Below are 19761 nucleotides of genomic sequence, written 5' to 3' on the forward strand. Positions count from 1 at the left end.
CCGTTTCATCTTGGTAACATAAATCAGAACTCGTTACGTAACCCAACCTGCCTGCCACTTGCGTAACGCTACTCCACCTCTCGCCGCCCGTCCCGCGCATGCGCAATGGCAGCCTACGCTCCGCCATTGAGGGAACCACGATCAGGAGGAAAGGGTCAGAGAGGCACTCCAATCCGCAACTGCCGCACGTCTCTCCAGTCTTTAAAGGCAACTTCGGCTCGAAACATTTTAACATTGAACGCGCATTTTTCTTCGATCTTCAGTGGATGACTGCGGTTGACATCCGCGTGTATGGTGACTACTAAAGGACGTGTGTATACCTGATTTTTAAAGTAACTAGCAAAGGGGGAGCACGGCTAACAGCAGCAGGCTAGCTAACGTTAGCTAGCGAACTGGCTAGCTGCACACGAGCTGAGCAGTGCTCGGTGGAGGGGTGGGGGGGCGGTTTGCCTTCAGCGTCGTTTGATGGATCCGAGAATCGCCTGGTTTCAACCAGAACAGCGTGGACCTGCGAACAACCTGTGGATGCAGATTTGGGAGACGACACAAGGGCTCGGGTATTTACATGTAAATAGCAGCTACACCACTGGACCTCATAGCGCACCAAACCTGAAAGCGAGCGTCAACGAACCCTCAGGAGCCCTTCTCACCAGCACAAACGGGACACTTAACTCAGTCACCGGCGGCGGGGAAGACAAGATTCCGGGGATGACGACCGCACTGGGCAACAGTGGATTGCCAGAGCAGCGGGACTTTATACCACTGGAAACCAGTAGCAACCACAATAACCGAGCTCCTGGAAGGGACACCCTGGGGGGAGGGGGGCAACAACAGGGCAGCGGGGTCGCTCTGGTTTGGAGGGGGCTGACGGACGGACACCCCAACAAAAGGAAAAGAGACAACAAAGCGAGCACTTTCGGATTCAATTCCAGCCTCTTGAACAGTGGCAGCAACACAGGATGTTGTGGAGGTTACACGGGCACGCCATGGAAAGTCAGGAACTACTCGGAAGGAGTTGTAGGGTAAGAATCCCTTTAATGGGGCTAAGAATCCCTTTAATGGGTTGGATAATATGTCGGCCGTTGGAAAGAAAAACGCTCTTCGTGCGTAACGCAGAAGTTAATCAGCTGGTAGTTCACCACCTTTACACAAACGCGAGCCTCTTGTAGCCAGACGCACCCCACCCACATTTCCATCGACATTGAATTCGCGTTTGTATGTTCCACCCAAATGCCAAATAAGGGGTCAGATTTATTCCACCAGTCGTTCTCAATCACCGGGGCGTGATGGTGGACGTGTCCAGGTACATCGGCCCAAAGCAGCGCCGCCATATGTTGGGTGACTTTGAAGTGAACTTTGTACAAACTTGAAGCAAAACTTAAACGTCAATAGAGTCAATCTGCACATGTCGGCTTTGGAGCTGATTTTTAGGAGGAAATAGTGGAGATGTGATGAGTTTCATTATCGTAGAAGCTGCTAACAATGCAGCACGCAGACATTTAGTCCAGACTTTATAATTACTGTTCTCCGTGGTGGTTAAGGAAACACACCTTCATAAGAAAACAATGTGGTTGTCGAAAAACTTTGGAAATGTGAAGTGTTTCAAGTTCATTGAACTCAGCTATTGCTTGGTGTCTCCCACCTTTGCAGAATTAAAACGAATACCTTGTAATTTTGGACATTTTCATGGTAGACACAGGCTGTTCAGTCTGAAAGTTTTCCTCCCTTGGCTGTATTGAGCACAGTGGTTCTGTGGTCAGACATGTTATGGGTTTCAACCAAATCGGTTCATCTTCTGTTCCTCAGTTTGAGACCCAACAGAGCAAATGATCTGGTTAAATATCTCAACCTTGGCCAACTTTTGCTGATGTCACCATTTTACAGCAATGGCCAGGTTATGAAACCATATGCTATCTTTATATTTCACATTTAGCAACGGTGCTACATTCATTTTGTGAAAGCACGTGAAACTACAGGTCCAACACATTTGACGTGTGTTTCAAATCCCTTTAAAACAATGTTGAGGTTAGAAAAGAACAAGTGGGTTTACAGATAAAGCTGGAAACAGGAGAAGGGTGGTAGTTTAATTACAAGAACAAAGAGCACATCAGAGCTTTGGCAGCAAATTTGTGAGAACTTAAGCTGATGTTTGGTGTCATGAGGTTAGGTTAACAAACTGGATTAACTTCATAGCTTGGAAAAAATAATCTGATAAGTGTGTTGAATAAACAACCAGGGTAAAATGTATATTTTACAGGCAGGAGCTTTTATTTCCAGTTGTTTAAAAAAATGCAAAGTTTGCAGCTTATTTAGATAACATTTGCACTGATGCATAAATCATGTTGCTGGTTTTGGTGTCTACATTGCTGAGAGCGCGTTGGTTAGCTGCAACTAGCACACGACAAGATTTACTCTGCAATTTGAACATTTCAAGCTTCAGTCCCCAGAGAAAAAGTTTTGAATATTTTTTTTTTTTTTTAATTTTAGCCCCCACTGCACTCCAATGCAGTTAGACTGGTTTGCAAATAAGTTCTTCTGAAATTTCTGGTTGGTTGTTGTATTTATTCATGTTCTACCATTAGTTTTTAAGCCTTTTATTTTTACTTTAAGTACGTCTGGAGTTTTGATGAATTCTGCTGGTGATTCATTAAATAGCAAATGTAAAATAAATGTGAGATTTATGTTCAAACAGCAGCACATATGATGTCTTGTGCTTCAGCAGAAGACTTGCAAGTCATAATAAGACCTGTATCTTTCTTCACTCACCATTGCTATTTCAGATATTACAACAAGAAAAAAACTAGGCGGGGTCTTGTTTTAAAAATGGTTCAGGAGCAGCAACCTACACCTTGCTGTGAGACTTGTGTAGACATGCAGAACAACAGCGCATCATCAGGGTCATCAGGGTTTACATGGTCTTCATTTAGTTATAAAGTTCTGTGTTGAAACCCAAACATTCTTTTGTGTAACGTGTGTTAAAAGACCTGATCACACCTTTGAGGCCTATGAGTATGCACACGAGGGATGCAACATTACAGTTTGCCCTCAGTTCAATACCTTGGTCTGAAGGTCCCAGTTTCAGTGCATTTTTTTTAAGCATAAGGTGGAAAAATTGCTCCCTTTTTGTCCCAGGATTCGAGGTGATGTGAACAATTCAAATTCATCTTCCTTTATATAGCAGTTGTGACACTCAAAATTGTCTCTAGGTGCATTGCAGAAACCCAGGGCCTGACCCCAACAAGGACAAGGAAAAACTCCCTTGAGAGAGAGAAATGTTGAGAAGGACCGGACTCATATGGGGGGCACTTTTGCTAATTGCCAGCTGGCTAAAAACGGAGGAGAAGGGGGAAGGATATAGAGGAGCAAATAAACATACATGATACATGCAAACACATTAATTAATGTGTTAATTAACACAGAGGAAACAAACCTGAGCTGGGTGGGTCACTGGGGCCTGTTGGTAGGTCAGTGTGTTATTGGGTTGGTGATACTTGTCGATGGATACAGAGAGAGGCACGAATAATTTATGCACCTGGACTTTCTGTATACAAAGCAGCTTGTAGTAGTCTAATCATAGATGGAGTCGAGCCATGTTCCCTGTTTTGGGTGGCGGTTTGCACTCTTACCATTTATGTCACACCACAACAATCCGTAATGAAGTTAGCCAGCGACGTAGCAGCCACAGGTAAATCAACTGTAGCGTTGGAACTACAGCAGAACATTTTTGTTAAGCCGTGTCATGGGTGCTTTTGCTTCCAGAGAAATGAAGTGCATGCACAATCATGAGCGCCAAGACAAGTTTGCCGTCCACATGCTCTTGTAGGTCTATTCACAACTGAGCTGTCAGGTGTGGTAGTCCGGCTACATTTGTGCTGCTCTGGGGATTCTGGTGCCCACTTGGATTTTATGGAATATTCTACGCACTTGATGACCAAAAACAAGTCACCAGGTCTCGATGTATGTTTCGAATGGATTCCAACAAATTTAGAATGAGAATTTAGACATATTTGACCGAAATGTAAATGTAAAGTTGGGGAAGTGATAACAGGAAATTATGTAGTTTGGCGAACCAGTCACAGCCCTCCTGGTCTGCGTAGTTTGTGGTTGGTCCTCAGTTAATGTAATCACTACACAAACCCACAGTAAGCAACGCAAACTCACAACATGAACTGGGCCTAGCTGTGTTGTGATGCTTTAGTCATGCTGTCTAAATTGGAATCTTATGGACGTGTGATAAACATCCCATTCGACTTTTAACAATGGAAGAAGAATTGTAATATGTGTTTGACAAATGAGCTGCTTTTCTTTTAACCCACAAAGATCTTTTCAATGATAATGGGATTCTATAGGACTGACTATGGTAACTAAGCCTCACAAAGGCAGATGCCATTAATGGTTACCTGTAATGTTTACTCTTAACATTTCAAAGTCTGTGGATTATCTTGTTTAATGATTTCTGGAAACAGGCACTATCAGGAGTCCCAAGCATCTTCCCTGTCATAAAGATGGATCAGGGACTGTTGTTTGTTACTGTTGAATAATTTTGCCTGACCCTTGTTCACCCATATGCTGCATCGCCGTGAATGGTTTCGAAGAATGTAATATTTATTGCATTTTTCAAATTGCAGTCAAGTGATCACATACCTGAATGACCTCTATTTACAGGATTCTCTGATCAGTGCTGTTTTTTTTAGCTCTGTACTAGCTTTCTGGCATTTTTAAATAATTTAAAACCACGCTAACCACGCCACTTCACACTAGAACTCCGGATGTTCTGAGGGTGGACTGTTCTGACAATTAAACATGGAAAAATGCACAATGTCAATAAGTTGTGAGCCATGTCATTCAGGCTGCTGCAACCACACAAAGGGTGGTTTTAATGACGGCGTTGCTTCGTGTGTATGTCGTACATTAAAGTGATGATGGTGAGAAACATCTCAGGAGATATCCTGGCATGAAACGCAGCATTAATGCTGATAACCTGAGACTTGCTGGGTTGATTCTATTTCGCCAGACCATATGTCCACAGAATAAAAGGAATAGTTTTATTGAAATATTGATTTTTGTCTTTGTGTCATTCAGGAAAATGGATGTAAATTGATGTTTTTATCCCAGCCCTAAATCAGCGGTATGAAATAAGATCAACTAATATGTTTTGCACTTTATCATCGCCTTCCCTTTTGGGGCGAATAACAACAATGTACCCAGTCAAAAACTGCAGATTTGGAGGAACACATTGCACAGTGTGCATTTTCGTGGTCACACATGCATTTGGTTGAAAACAAAACTTTTGATTGTGGTGAGGCCTGCTCTTAATTTGCATTGGGGTTGTTTTTTCACACAGCTAACAACTGTTTAAGGAAATATGTGCTTCACATGTTGTGGATTAGCAACTCCTCTTATGATATTATTGCCAGTTTGTGAATCACAACAAATATAGGTAACCGCCTGTGTATTTGGAACTGTGGTCCGTCCTGCCTACTGTCTGTGACATCAGTCATGCTGCCCTGTCCTCTCTCTCTATCTCTGGGTTCCTCTTGATCAGAGCACGTAGGCAACCGGAGAGGGAAGCCTTCCTGTTGTGTATTTAGACTGTAAGTGAAACAGGCCCTGACTCAACAGCACGTGTGGGCAGCTCTCCACAACTCTGACTTCAAATTTGCAGCAAGGAATGTGTTTTTCCCACCCACCCATTCCTCTGTAAATCCTTCCCATGCTACAGGCCTGCAGTCAGACGGGGTTTCGGCACACTTTTTTCATGTTTAGTCTGTGACCTTATTTCCACGTGTCATTTCCCGTGCTTTATGCGTGTGCCTTCGTTACTGCCTTAGTACTGTCAAACAAGTGTACCCTGTTGAAAGCCATAATATTAAACTGCATAAATACACAATAAAGCTTATTCCTGGATATTAGTTCAAGAATTTCAGTAACAACTGGAATTTGAAATTATTCACATTATTTTTTTAAGCACTCAAATATTTTGGTATTTCCTTGTATCCACTGTAATGACCTACACAGAATGATTATAGAACTACCGTATTTTCATGACCATAAGGCGCACTGTAATAAAAGGCACAGTCTCAGTTATGGGTGCTATATCTGTGTATAAAACATACATAAGTTGCACCGTATTATTAGGCGCATGCTAAAACATACAGTAAAAAATGTCAATGGAAGTAAAACCGTGAGTTTCGACACATTTATTGAACAAAATATTTATTCTTCCACCACAAAACCATCAAAGTTTTCATCTTCTGTATCTGAATTAAACAGCTGCGCTATTTCAGTGTCCAACATCCCAAATTCCTCTTCTTCATCATCTGAATCAGACTCGCAGACCGGTTCCGGTTCAGCGTTGATGCCGACTTTTGTGAAAGCTCTTACAATAAGATAATGACGGTATCATAGCCCATGTGTCTACAATCCACCCGCATATGGTGGCATAACTTGACCGCCGCTGCCTCATAGATGTGGCTGGGCGCGGTTATCTTGTCGTGGCAGTAGGTGCGGAAGATGGCCGCCCTCTCCTGCACCTACCAAAGGCGCACAGCAGATTTTGGAACTCAGTCCACACACAAGGCACACCATATTATAAGGCGCACCGTCGATTTTTGAGAAAATCTAAAAAAAATCTCTTTTAGGTGCGCCTTATAGTCGTGAAAATACGGTATCAATATTATGGAGTCTATTCGATGGTGCTGCTGGCAGGATTATTATATTATTATTTAGTCCTCATTCATTTTTATTGTGTTCATCTATTGTGTCAGGTGTTCATCATCCGTATGTCTGTCCTCCTGTGTAACCGGAGCCGTTTTGTCCCAGTACCCATCACTTTGCACACCAGATCAGTTCATTGATAAAATATTAATGATTAAGCCATCTGTGAGATATTGACACCCCTATCTGTGTTTGTTGTCTTCGTGTTCAAAAGCGTAGTGGGATGCGACCAGTTTGCCTTCTGGCAGCTCTGTCAGCTGAAAAGAGTGTCATTTAACATCCACCCCCTCCTGACTAGCATTTCACATCTAGGTCAGTCTGTTTACACGGACCTGAGTATTTTGGTTCGAAGCAACATCCCTGTTTTGAGCACGTTCAGGATACTGCATTTACACGACCTTGGAAAAAAGGAGTTATTCATTCCTGGTGGTTGTGGCGTTGAACACAAACCGTGACAAAACTGACATCTGTCAAAATGTGGCCATTGTGGTTCCTTGCAGAGTTGGCACTTTAAATTTTAGGACCTCGCCTGTGATCTCATAAAATTTGAAAGTAGATGGATCTGAGCCACGTCTTTGGTTCTTAAAATCCTGATTCGGCATCGCCACGACGACAGTTAAAGGGTTTTGTCAGGAGCAGCTGGCTTTATTTTTGTAACCGGAAATGCTTTTGATTTTCATCCATTTCTGCAGAGATTTTTTGAGTAATGATTAAACTGTGAAGCCAAATCCCAGATTTATACATTTGTACTGTTACGGTGAGTAAATGTTAGTATTGCTCAGATAGAATCTAATTTTGTTTTACCATAACAAACTAAACAGGTGGCTCTTGTTCCCATGAAGGCATTTCGGCACCACACCCTTCCTTCATTCTTTCACTGATACACCTTTTGCAAATTGCCGGCCATTGAACTCTATATTGCACTGGTTGAACTTTTGAATGTTTTATTATATTTATTATTATTTTATCACAACAAAGAAGAACTTTGCTCTTTATTGAAAAGCAAAACATTAGGTGAAGCTAGTAAAGATCAAGAATTAGCACAGCCTGTTATCATGGTAGTACAACCATAATAGTTTTTGTGTTGATAATTTTTTGTTCGTGGATCACTGTTTGGAGTCCTTATACTGCATCAAAGATGAACGCACACCTCAGATAAGTTCCTATCGGCATATTTTTGCTGTCTCCACAGCAGGTACTCTGCCCACTTCACTCCTGTTCCGAAGGCAGATTTAAAAGCTATTAAAGTCATGGAAAATAACTCAAATATCCTTTACTTGACAGAAACCGTTGTGATGGGCCACCTCCAATGAATGGCACATTTCTGAGATACTACTGCTGCTGGAGGAGCATGAATAATGTTACGTGGACAGAATGTTTTTTTATCCTTACAGGAGTCTCTGCTCTGTAGAACCCTGTTCACGTAGATTACATAACAGTCATAACAGGCTAGAGGGATTATCTGATAACAGCACACAGAGTCCATGTGCTCCAGAGGCAGGAGTATGACTGAGATGTAACTTGATCTCAGGAGGTGGAGTATTGGATAACAATGATGACAATATCACGTGATGACTGGGGAGGGTGGAGAGAGGGTTTATTGGGAAATGAAACCTATTGCTGATGTAGGAGACATGGCAGTGTTTACATTCTGGGCTTGCTTTGTAATAGACCAAATCAGTCTCCTCATAAGAGTGGCAGAAATTGCCATTTTTTGGCAAAATGTTACCTCAAACTTTAAAAGAATACAGTAAAAGATGTGTTCTTTGTTATGTGGTGAATTAATCATAAAGGACTGAAAGAGCGAGTTGTGTTTGGATTGCAGGGTGTCTGCATCTGAGGCTTTTACCCTGAAATGAAACCCAAGTATTATGTGACAAATGCTGGAGTCTGTAGTGTGCACAGGGAAAACAGAGTGGTTCTCAGGAGTACTCTATCTCCATTTGTAGAGGAAAAAAAAAAGACTTTGTTTGGAGCCAATTTTCAGTGACTTTCTGTTTCTGTGCAAAGAAAGTCAATGAAGTAAAATAGCAGCTTTTTACTCGGTCTCCTTTTAACTGGCCTGTTTAGTATTGAGTCAGAATGATTCAACATTAAACCCTGTCTGTGTGAGGATGTCTGTGGATGCTGGTCTTAAGCAAATGATCCTGGGAGATTCTTTGAAATGAGTTGTGCTGGAAGTCTGCAGCTGTTTTTGTCAGGGCCGATTGAAACGAATGCTCAAGATAAAAGGTGAGCCGGCTGCAAAAATGGATTGGGGCATCCTCTTTTGAGATATCCTGAGGTGAACAGCATCATCCATGTCTGCCTTTCAGTGCAATGGCTGCTGGGCTCAGTGTCTTAAAGCTGGACACATTTAAAGGTGAAACCCTTAATTGGCTTAGTAGCAGAGTGTGCCTGCATATGTCTGCAGCCACAGAGTCTTTTCACTGTGTTTATGCGTATGTGGACAAAACTAGTTAGTGGATGGCAGAGCAGCCTGTTGCAAGGAAAAGTGTGACACCAGATACAGTGGTATGAGAACGTTTGGGCACCCCCTCTGAGGTTGTGTAATAATGGACTCTGACTTCACACAAAATTATCATGGTGGCATGTCCTTCATTTTCCCATAAGAGCCACACAGATTTTAAGTATTCGTAGTATGCAATTGTATGAAATTAAATCAAATGTAAAAAATAGGCTGTGAAAACCCTTGTCATTTTGTTGCTTTGATGGCCTGTAACTAATCATCACAAGATTATTAGACACACAAAGTTGGTTTGGTGAGCTCGTTAAGCCTTGAACTTAATGACAAAAGGTATTTAAGGTGGCCCAATGCCAGTTTTCATTCTGTTTGACTCTCCTCTGAAGAGCTGCAACACGGGAGCCTCAAAACAACTTTCTGATCACCTCAAAACCAAGATTATTCAGCATTATGGTTTAGGGGAAGGTTACAAAAAGCGGTCCAAAAGATTTCAGCTGTCAGTTTCCACTGTCAGGAACATTGTGAGGAAATGGAAGGCCACGGGCACAGTTCTTGTTAAGCCCAGAAGTGGTAGGCCAAGAAGAATTGCAGAGAGGCAAAGACAAAGGATGGTCAGAATGGTTAAAAACAACCCACAGACCATCTCCAAAGACTTGCAAGGATATCTTGCTGCAGACGGTGTCACTGTGCATCGGTCAACAGTACAGCACAATTTGCAAAAGGAAAGGCTTTACGGAAGAGTGATGCGGAAGGAGCCTTTTCTTCACAGTCGCCACAAACTGAGTCGGCTGAGGTATGCGAAAGAAAATTTGTACAAGCCAATATCATTTTGGATTAAGATACTGTGGACTGATGAAACAAAAATTGAATTGTTTGGTCACAACAAGAGGCGATATGCATGGCGGCAAAAGAACACAGAATTCGAAGAAAAACACCTGCTTCCCACAGTAAAATTTGGTGGAGGTTCCATCCTGCTGTGGGGCTGTGTGGCCAGTGCTGGTACTGGGAATCTTGTTAAAATTGAGGGTCGCATGGATTCCACTCAGTATCAGCAGATTCTTGAGAATAATGTTCAGGAGTCTGTTACAAAGTTGAAGTTGCGCCAGGGATGGGTGTTTCAACAAGACAATGACCCCAAATATTGCTCAAAATCTACCCGAGCATTCATGCAGAGGAACAAGTACAATGTTTTGGAATCCCAGTCCCCAGATTTGAATATCATCGAGAATCTGTGGGATGACTTGAAGCAGGCTCGGAATCCTTCAAGCATCACTGAATTGCAGAGGTTTTGCCAGGTGGAATGGGCCAAAATACCATCATCCAGGATCCAGACACTCATACAGGCTGTTATTTTTGCAAAAGGAGGCTCTACTAAAATATGATTGTGTTCATCAGTTATTTGATATATCAAAATTAAGTTGTGAATTAAAACACCCAATGATTGGTGAATAAAAATAATGCCAATTGTCAAGGGTGCCCAAACTTTCTCATACCACTGTAATTCCCCAACTCCTGCGATGTCGAGCACAAAGTAATTGTTTCTGTTTTTATTAGAAGTTCTGTTTTTAAAGGAATAGTCTGTCAAGAAGAATTGATTCGCACCACATCCCAGGCAGCAACACTTATTGTATCCTTGTTTGAATTATATATTTTATCAAAAGTGTACGGAAAAAATACAGAGGACAGAAGTCTTTAAACAGCATCTGTCTCAGCAATCGCTGGTGTCTTTTTTTTCATTTAAATTTCCGGTTGCTCAGATCTAACAATGGAAGTATTTTGATGTCTCCCTGAGATGATGCCAAGTATTTAAAAAATGCTTGTTTACTGAAGGGAGGTTGGCTTTTGGGGCAACTCTCCAGCCTAAACTCGGCTGATCAATGACTTCATATCTCTGCACCGACATGGTTGATAATGTTCCCCAAGTTGACAGGATTCTCTGCCTGCTGTGTGCCTCTGTGTTAATGTTACACCAGTAAAAAAGGAAAAGGTATAGATGAAAATGATGGTTTCACTGCAATTGCTAACAGTGTTTCTGTGCTGCGAAAATGACCAAATCAAGTTTTATCTGTTTAGTTACTTCGGCTTCTAGATGCTATTTTGTTAATATACAAGCAGTGACAAAAGAAAGCTGCTCTTGGCAGTGCCCTGTCAGGGTGACATCTGTGTCTCTGGAAGTGACTTTTGGCAGTTTTCTCTGGTAACATTGAGTGCATTGACTTGACTGACATTGGTTGTTTGTTTCCCTGTTCCACAGTAATAATTACTGTAATGTTCTTCATTATACTTTGTAAAATGAAGGTTTTGACTTATCTATTTGATAAGCATTCTGTGCTAGAATGAGATGAATATTCAACTTGCCGATCCTAAAATTTCCATTCTGTTTGCGGCTCAGCTTGCACGAGGAGGTCATAGATTTCTACAGCTACATCTCCCCACGACCAGAGGAGGAGAAAATGAGGCTGGAGGTGGTCGACAGAATCAAGGGGGTCATCCATGACCTGTGGCCCAGTGCTGAGGTAGGAATCCTTCTTAACTGGAAATCTTTATTCCTCTTGATTCCAGGATTGTGGACAAATATTTGGTTTTTTTTTGGTTTCTTTTAGGTTTTCACTTAGTTTGTTATGTTATATCACAGCTGTTATTACAGGTTTTGAACCTGAGTGATTTTTTTCAATGGTTCATTTTAAACTTGTAACACACAATAATGCATGATATGAAAAATTCAACTGATAATTTCCTGCTGCTTATGACCATTATAAATAACCGATAAGTTCATACTGACCCATCTGCAAGCAAACAACAGCAAACCAAAAGTTCTGGCTCTCCAAAGTGTTTTTTGTGTGTAAAGCACCCCAATACTTCAATAAACAAATATACATACATACAATAAACATATTTTAGATACACTTGTGATGTATCAACACACAAATATTTAAAACCAAAATAAAATCTACTGCGATTGCGGCTATATCTACATTTACAAGTATTTATAAGTATTACTACGTTTAGAAGTATTTACAGTATTTACAAAGCTTGCTAAAGGCCTGAGGTCATTTAATGTAAATAAAAAAGCAGCCATACATTTACCAAGTAGACGATATCTTATCTTGAGCCTGGCTCATGGATCCAGCCTTTCCACTGGCAATTTTGTACCCACAGATGTTGCTTGTGCTGATGTAGACTGTACTTTAGTCTCTTTACTCACAGCAGAACAGCTCATGCAGTACTGCACCTTTCTCAGGCCCCGTTTACACCACATTTTCAGATTTAGTAGCAAAACAGTACGGTAGAGCGGTCGATAGCATCTCCCAAATGATCTCCCTTCCCACACCAACAGTGTAGTACATACGCCAGGCCGGTAGGGGGCGGTAATGAATCAGCCATGCGTACATGTAGGGGCAGATACGGTATCTATAAAACGTGTGAACATGGATTGCGAGTCCTGCCAGTCTTCTTCTGCTCTCTATGTTCTTTACTTTTCTTTTTTCTTCAAAGTTCCTTTTCAAAATAAGCCCATTTTGCAAGGCTCCAACTTCTGGTGATCTGGCCAAAACAGAAGCAAAGTTTTGCGTTTTCATTCAAACAAAACATCATTGTGTAAACGTGGAAGTAGTCAACAAACAAATATGGTTCTACAAGCTGCTTAGCTTTGGACATGTGACTGCACTGTTGATACTACTGGTTGATGTGGGATGAAAGTGGGCGAGTAAGGAAGGTTGGATCAAGGCTTAATTCTATTTCTAACACCAATCTATGTGCCAGGGTTTAAGGGAGTTATAGTTACATGAATAGCGGGCAGGTTAAGAGCTCAGAGGCTTTATGGACAGGTTCTATTGCCAGTTTTGTCAACAACTTTCACATCAGTGTGACATTGCATGTAGTCTATTAGACAAATATGAATCCTAATGTTCATGGTCACAGCAAAATATTTTATTTAAATTTGTAAATGATATAGAACATGATTTTGTAAAGGATAAAGAGCATAAAACCCTTGTGCGACCTTTGTATGCTTCACTTATGTGTGTATCTCTGTGTGTTCCACTTCTGCAGGTTCAAGTGTTTGGAAGCTTCAGCACTGGTCTTTATCTGCCAACAAGGTGTGTTATTGATCATATTTATTTACTACGTACATGTATGCAGGCATATTGGCTCGGATGCACTATTCACAAGGGTAAATCGGCTATCGTCTACATAGAAACACTAAATAGCACTTCAACACAGAACCACGCAAGCAAGTTTCTCAGTTTGCTGTTCTCCTGACACCATGCTGAGAACATTAGTAGGCTGTTCTACAGAGCACACTTGTCAGTGGCTGGTCTCATATGTCTGACTGCATGTTGCTCTCTTGTGTAAAAGTCCTCCAGACTTTTGGTCATAACACAGGTTATGGACGTAGCTCGTTTGCACTGTTTCCTTATGCTTGTGCACAGGCAACAAGTGTTATTCAATGAGCCTGAAACAGAATGGGAAATACTTCATTGTTTTTGTCACGGTGTTCATACTATATTTGGCTTTTTTTTGCTGCTCCTGTTTATTGTTTCTGTTGCCTGTTTCCACCAGTGACATTGATTTGGTGGTTTTTGGAAAGTGGGAGACGCTCCCACTTTGGACACTGGAAGAAGCTCTCCGGAAAAGAAATGTCGCTGATGAGACCTCTATTAAAGTTCTGGATAAGGCTACGGTAAGTCTCAAACTCAGTTGTATAATTTAACTATTTATCTAACGAAAATAAGGGGTCCTTAACATCTTTGGTGTCATTTAAGGTTATTAGTTAAAGACTTCAGTGGCCTCATTTTGTAGAAGCTATGGCATTTGGCAGATGAGGTTGTTAAAGCTTTGCATAGCTTTTAATATTTCCTGTCCTTACAGCAATTATAATTATCAAAAGTAAATACTGAGGATGCAGTTTTCCCACATCCTGACGGAAGCAGTCATTTTTCCGTGCTTATCTGGATCTGCAGCATGTGGTTGTCGGAGTCACGAGTCCGTTGTTTTTCAACCCATACCTGGTCCACAGTTTTGCTGCATGGTGGCGGAGTTGCTGCGGAATGGTGTTGCCACATGTGTGCACTTATGTTGGAAGTTTTTCCCCTTTCATAGTGGTAATAGTAATAACTGTGTTCTACGTCCTCATCACACAGACAATGAATTGATCCCCCGCTGCAACTTTAAATCTGTTGCACCCCCCCCCATCTTCTCGCCACCCTGCTAGCCATGCGTAAATGTTATGAAGTATCAAGTTACTCAAAATAGAAGTATTGTCATCACAGCACGCGTGAGCAGTGATGCCTTCACGTTCTCCTTAGAGACTCAGACAAAGCAATGCGGAATGAAGAACAGGTGGAAACCACTATCAATAAGATTAATCGCATCCCTTGTAAATCCTCAGGTTTCTGTCATTTGATTTTATGTTGTCCTTTGGTAGTTTGACATGTCCTGCCACTCCAGTTAAATGTAAATCATGTCACTGTGAGCTGTAGAAATATGCGCTGTTGGCTTGTACATTTTATAATGACTTCCCTATATGCTAAATTTAATAATTACATGGTTTAGCATGTGAAAACATCACAGGTAACTTTGAGTTAGCCCTTATATGAAGCTGATACCTTGATCCAAACCAAGTTAAAGTGTTTTAAAGCTTTTCACGGTCGTGTTTAAAACTATTAAAGATTTGTGTTGGTGTTTTTGCAGAGATTTGGTTGTCTGTCCATCTGACTTTATTTTCTTATGTGACTTTAGGGATGTTTCGTTGTGTTTCATTTCAGCTTGCATGTCAGGATGCAGATTACAATATAAATCTTTGGGGATTTTAACAATGGATTACACATAGGAGATTGTTGTGATTATTGTGGACTGGTAGTTACAATGGGAATCTCTGAAAGAGGTGCTTTTGTTGGCCCGTTGCACTGAGTATTTGCACTTGTATTTGTCCCGTGTTCCCAGGTTCCCATCATCAAACTGACTGACTCCTTCACAGAAGTCAAAGTGGACATCAGCTTTAATATGAAGAGTGGTGTTAAAGCTGCCCAGCTGATCAAAGAATTCAAAGAGGTACAATGTCTCTTCTGCTGTCAGCACATCATTGACACATTGACACAGACGGAACTGTGTAGCCATGGACTTGCTGATTTGTATGCACAGTATTTGAACAGCTTTATAACAAGTAAACTTATTGTTTAGAATTTATATACTTCCTGTTTGCTTCCGTACATGAAAACATAGTCTTTAATGATGTATCTCTGTTTCTTTGGTTCTGTAGAAATACCCTGTATTGCCTTACCTGGTCTTGGTGCTAAAACAATTCCTGCTGCAGAGAGACCTCAATGAGGTTTTTACTGGTGGAATAGGGTCCTACAGTCTCTTCCTCATGGCTGTCAGCTTCCTGCAGGTCAGATAAATTTGGTCATCAGAAAGAATCAGAAATGCACTTCCATCATTTCAGTCTTTTTGATATAGTTTTGTCTGACATGTAGATGCAAGAGAACTTTCTCTCCCAATAATCAAGTCTGAAATTTTTCAAACTGTGTTTTCCAGCTCCACTACAGAGAAGATGTGTGCAGTCCTAACATCAACATTGGCGTTCTGCTTATCGAATTCTTTGAGCTGTACGGCCGCCACTTCAACTACCTGAAAACAGGCATCCGGATAAAAGATGGGGGTTGTTATGTTGCAAAAGATGAGGTCCAGAAAAACTTGATGGATGGCTACAGGCCCTCAATGCTCTACATCGAGGACCCGCTCCAGCCAGGTAAGTGCTGGGGAAGAACGTGTGTTTGAATTTCCCTTTGTGTGATTCCTACATCATAATGTCGTCCTTTGGTACTCCAGATAATGATGTTGGCCGGAGTTCATATGGTGCCATGCAGGTGAAGCAAGCCTTTGACTATGCCTATGTGGTGCTCAGCCATGCTGTGTCTCCCATTGCCAAGTACTACCCTAATATTGACACTGAGAGGTGAGAACATAAACTGGCTGCCATTCCCTCCAGACTGCCGTATGAACTTGGGGATAACGAATATGCTTCCTCCTGTGTCCCATCAGCATACTTGGCCGGATAATAAGAGTAACGCAGGAAGTGGATGAATACAGGGAATGGATCCGGAAGAACTGGGCGAGTCCGTCTCAGCATGAGCTCGCAGTGAACAGTATGTTTAAACTTTTCCACCTGTTCATGATAGAATTGTAAAAAATAGTCATATTAAAGCCCGAATTGACAAATAATCCAAATTGTGAAAGTTAATAAAATAAAAGGCTCTGGAGAGCAGCAGTGACAAATCATTATTTAAAGAAAACACGATTTACTATATGTTATGGTAAAAGTTGATGCAGAGAAAGATGATGACTAGATTAAGTTGATTATTCAGTATATTAAATGTGTTTATTATTTGTGTTGTTTATTTAGTGTCTTTTCATACAAAAAACAGTTCTGTTTACATTTGTTGCTTTTCTCTCTCTGTAGGAAACGATGTCTCACTGTCCCAGCAGCTCGACCAGTGCAACAATAACGTACCAGATGGCGACGCCGTGGTTCTCCCCTCAGCTCCCCGGAGCAAAACCTCGTCCAACTCTTCCTCGCCGTCGCCGTCACTGCGCTCCTCTCCCTCTTCCTCTCCACTGTCTCCTTCCACGTCCTCCAGCTCCAGCGATGCGGTTAGTCTCTTGGTGACAAAGCTTCAAACATTCGGTCGTATTTGCCTAAAGTTGTTGTGCATCACATTCGTTGGAGAGATTGGCTTCGATATCAGTTGTTTTGTGTTTGCCTCAGGACTCTGATGGCACGCCATGCAAAACAGCCAAGCAGCAGGCTGGTCGGGGCGCCAGCACCCACAGAGAAAAGTCTGCCACTGTCAGTAATCACAGGACTCAGAGCCACACTCCCAACTCTACATCTGGAAACAACAAGGGGGGAAAGGTACGCAGCGTTTTATCGTTATACCAACTATATCTGCAATAAGAAGTTGCTGTTAAGACTTTGTGTTGCTGCCTACGTACTTTTCACAGTCTTCAGTAGGATTTTTCATTGAAGTGTTTTTTTTATGTCGTGCAATCATAATTGATTTTAGAGCTGTGATATCACATCAGCCCATGCTGCATCTAATATTTTTGGATCTTAATTGTGCAAGCCACACCATTGATTACGTGGCTGAATTTGACTTGTGTGACTGAGCTGTAGAAAATTAGGACCATATGCAGAAAAAATACTGGACTTTTTTTTTTTTCTCTTAAATTGTAAGGATTCTGTTACTCTGTCAGTGGTTTCAAAAAGATCTCCTGGAAAAAAAGGAGCTCAAAAGCCCCTACCATGATTTAAAAAAAAAAAAAGAATCCCTTTTTTATTTATCTGACCATACAGAAGGCTTAAAATTTAATCTGATAATTGACAGGCTTACTGTGATTGCTAAAAACACAGTAAAAACAAATTAGTTCATTCTTCTTCCCTGCCAACAATGTGTTATGTTGAATATCAAAGGAGAATTTTGACCATTTTTTCCTTGGTTTTCCCTCTGCAGGCCAGAACATCTCGATCTCATCAGAAGAGTGGCAACCATGGTCAGCAGAGCTCCTCCAGCAGCAAAACTCATCAAAATAAACCACACCACCAAGGCAACAACAAGAAAAGAAAAAATGTGCGAGACTCTACACAAGAGGATCTTTGCAGATAGGGCTGAACTCACCTGTCCCCACCACCCCACATCCACACCACCATTGTTGACAGTGTGGTCCCACCCAGACTTGGGCAGAATCTGTCTCTGTCAAGCTTCTGAGGAAGATGAGCAGGGAAAAAAAAGAGAAAAGGAACGAAAAAAATTTCTACTGTAAACAAGGTTTAATGTATTGGACTTGAACTGTAATCACAATGGATAAATGACCATTTGCTTCCCATCAACTCATTATACGGAGCGTTTCTCCCCGATCAGCACTAATACAGTTGTCTCTAGCGCCTCCTGCTGTACAGGAATAGACAGCTGGGGTGTCTGGAGTTGACTGGGGCAACATTCGGCACAACTGGCTGGAAATATGGTCATAAGTTCTATCCAAAAAAAAGACAGAACAAATAACTTAAAATGTACAAAATAATATATTGACAAGTCTACGTTTAAAAAAAAATGTGAATTCCAGATGCAATCAGAAGTGGTGGGGCACTTAATTATGCATGAGAGTCTGTTCCCTGTCGGTTGATTTTTCTGTTTAATTTTTTAAATGTATAAAACCAGGTTGTACAATGATTTATACAAAAAACTGCAGAAGCAAGAAAAGGACAAAAAAGACAAGTATTAAGGAAATGTTTCATACGACCTTTTTATGAGATTTAAGATTGAAGGTGTATACATGCACATCTTGTGCCCAAGACCCAGTTTGGGTCCCATTGCCAACAACTCAAATCATCAGCATCTACTTCCTCTGGTCGCTCACTTCCACAATGTTAACATTTATCCTTTTATGAGTCAATGCTCATTCACCCTATAGACAAATGGACGGAGCCTCATAGCACAGATACCTAATGTAAAGGCTTTAAGAGTACAAGTTTAAATGCAAAAAGGCGTGATAATGGTTTTATCTAGTAATCCTACACTGATGAGTGTTAACACAACGGTGGGTGATGTTCTATTTCTTTGCTAATTTACCCACTGCAGAAATAATTTGTACCTGTTAAATTTATTTATTTTTTAATAATTATATGAAGATAGTATGGATAATTGTATTAACTTTAGAACCCATATATTTGAATCCTATATTTTTATTAGGAGAATTTGTGGGGAGATAAAGTAGTAATCTGTATATGTGGGTAGATTACAGTACCACCTTTATTTCTTCAGGATTTTTTTTTTTTTGTTTTCAATGACATTTGAGTGACCAAGTAACCAGTAAGTTTTACAGACCACGTTATCGGTTAACATTTTGTTTTAATATGTGGCTGGGCTACTTACTTTAAAAAGGGAGCTGTTTTTAAGTTCGTTCATTATCAGAAAAGTGTAAACTCTGTTGATCCCAGGCAGTGGCTGCAGTACTCCGGGTGACCCGCAGGTGGCGACATCGCTGTAGTTGCGAACAGACACGGCGTGAGCCTGCGTTTTACATTAGGTTGGTTAATCTCTGCATTCATCCGTGGCATCAGAAATACCCTTACTTGATGGAATAAGGCTTCCAAAGCACACCACAAGCCTTAGATTGTTTCTCAGATGTGATAACACCTTTATAAAGAGCCAGCAATAACAAACACATACGTTAATGCTTCTGCGTAACGACTACCGCAGCTTAAACATGTCAGTCATCGTTAAGCGAGTTTAATCTATTAAGCACATTTTAGGAGGCCATACTATGAGTTCCAACCTACTATATTTGGTATTAGAAGGTTTAAAATGTGGCTTCGTTCCCACCGAATACCCCATTCCTCAGCGTCACGGTTTTACTCAAGGACGGAGGTGAAATGTTGAAACTGGTCATGCTACCTGAAATCCCACTCTTCATCTCACCTCAGGAAGGTTTCAAACCTGACTGTTTTCCTCAGAAACGTTGTTTCTCCGCAGCTATTTCAAGTCATGCAATAAAAATCAGTTCAATCAAACCGCCTGGAAAGA

General features: G+C 41.2%; 1 protein-coding gene across 1 annotated transcript; it reads left to right on the plus strand.

Annotated features, from left to right (window-relative positions):
* Positions 1-122: 122 nt before the first annotated feature.
* tent4b (terminal nucleotidyltransferase 4B) lies at positions 123-19744 on the plus strand. The gene is made up of 12 exons (XM_011609682.2): positions 123-1022; positions 11574-11697; positions 13232-13278; positions 13742-13862; positions 15125-15232; positions 15441-15569; positions 15716-15929; positions 16010-16136; positions 16223-16326; positions 16641-16831; positions 16947-17093; positions 17692-19744. Exons 1-12 carry the CDS (start codon positions 466-468, stop codon positions 17842-17844), a joined length of 2022 nt encoding a protein of 673 aa, XP_011607984.1. The 5' UTR covers positions 123-465; the 3' UTR covers positions 17845-19744.
* Positions 19745-19761: the final 17 nt, after the last annotated feature.

This window comes from Takifugu rubripes, chromosome 13 (genome assembly GCF_901000725.2).
Source record: "Takifugu rubripes chromosome 13, fTakRub1.2, whole genome shotgun sequence".
NCBI classification, from domain to species: domain Eukaryota; kingdom Metazoa; phylum Chordata; class Actinopteri; order Tetraodontiformes; family Tetraodontidae; genus Takifugu; species Takifugu rubripes.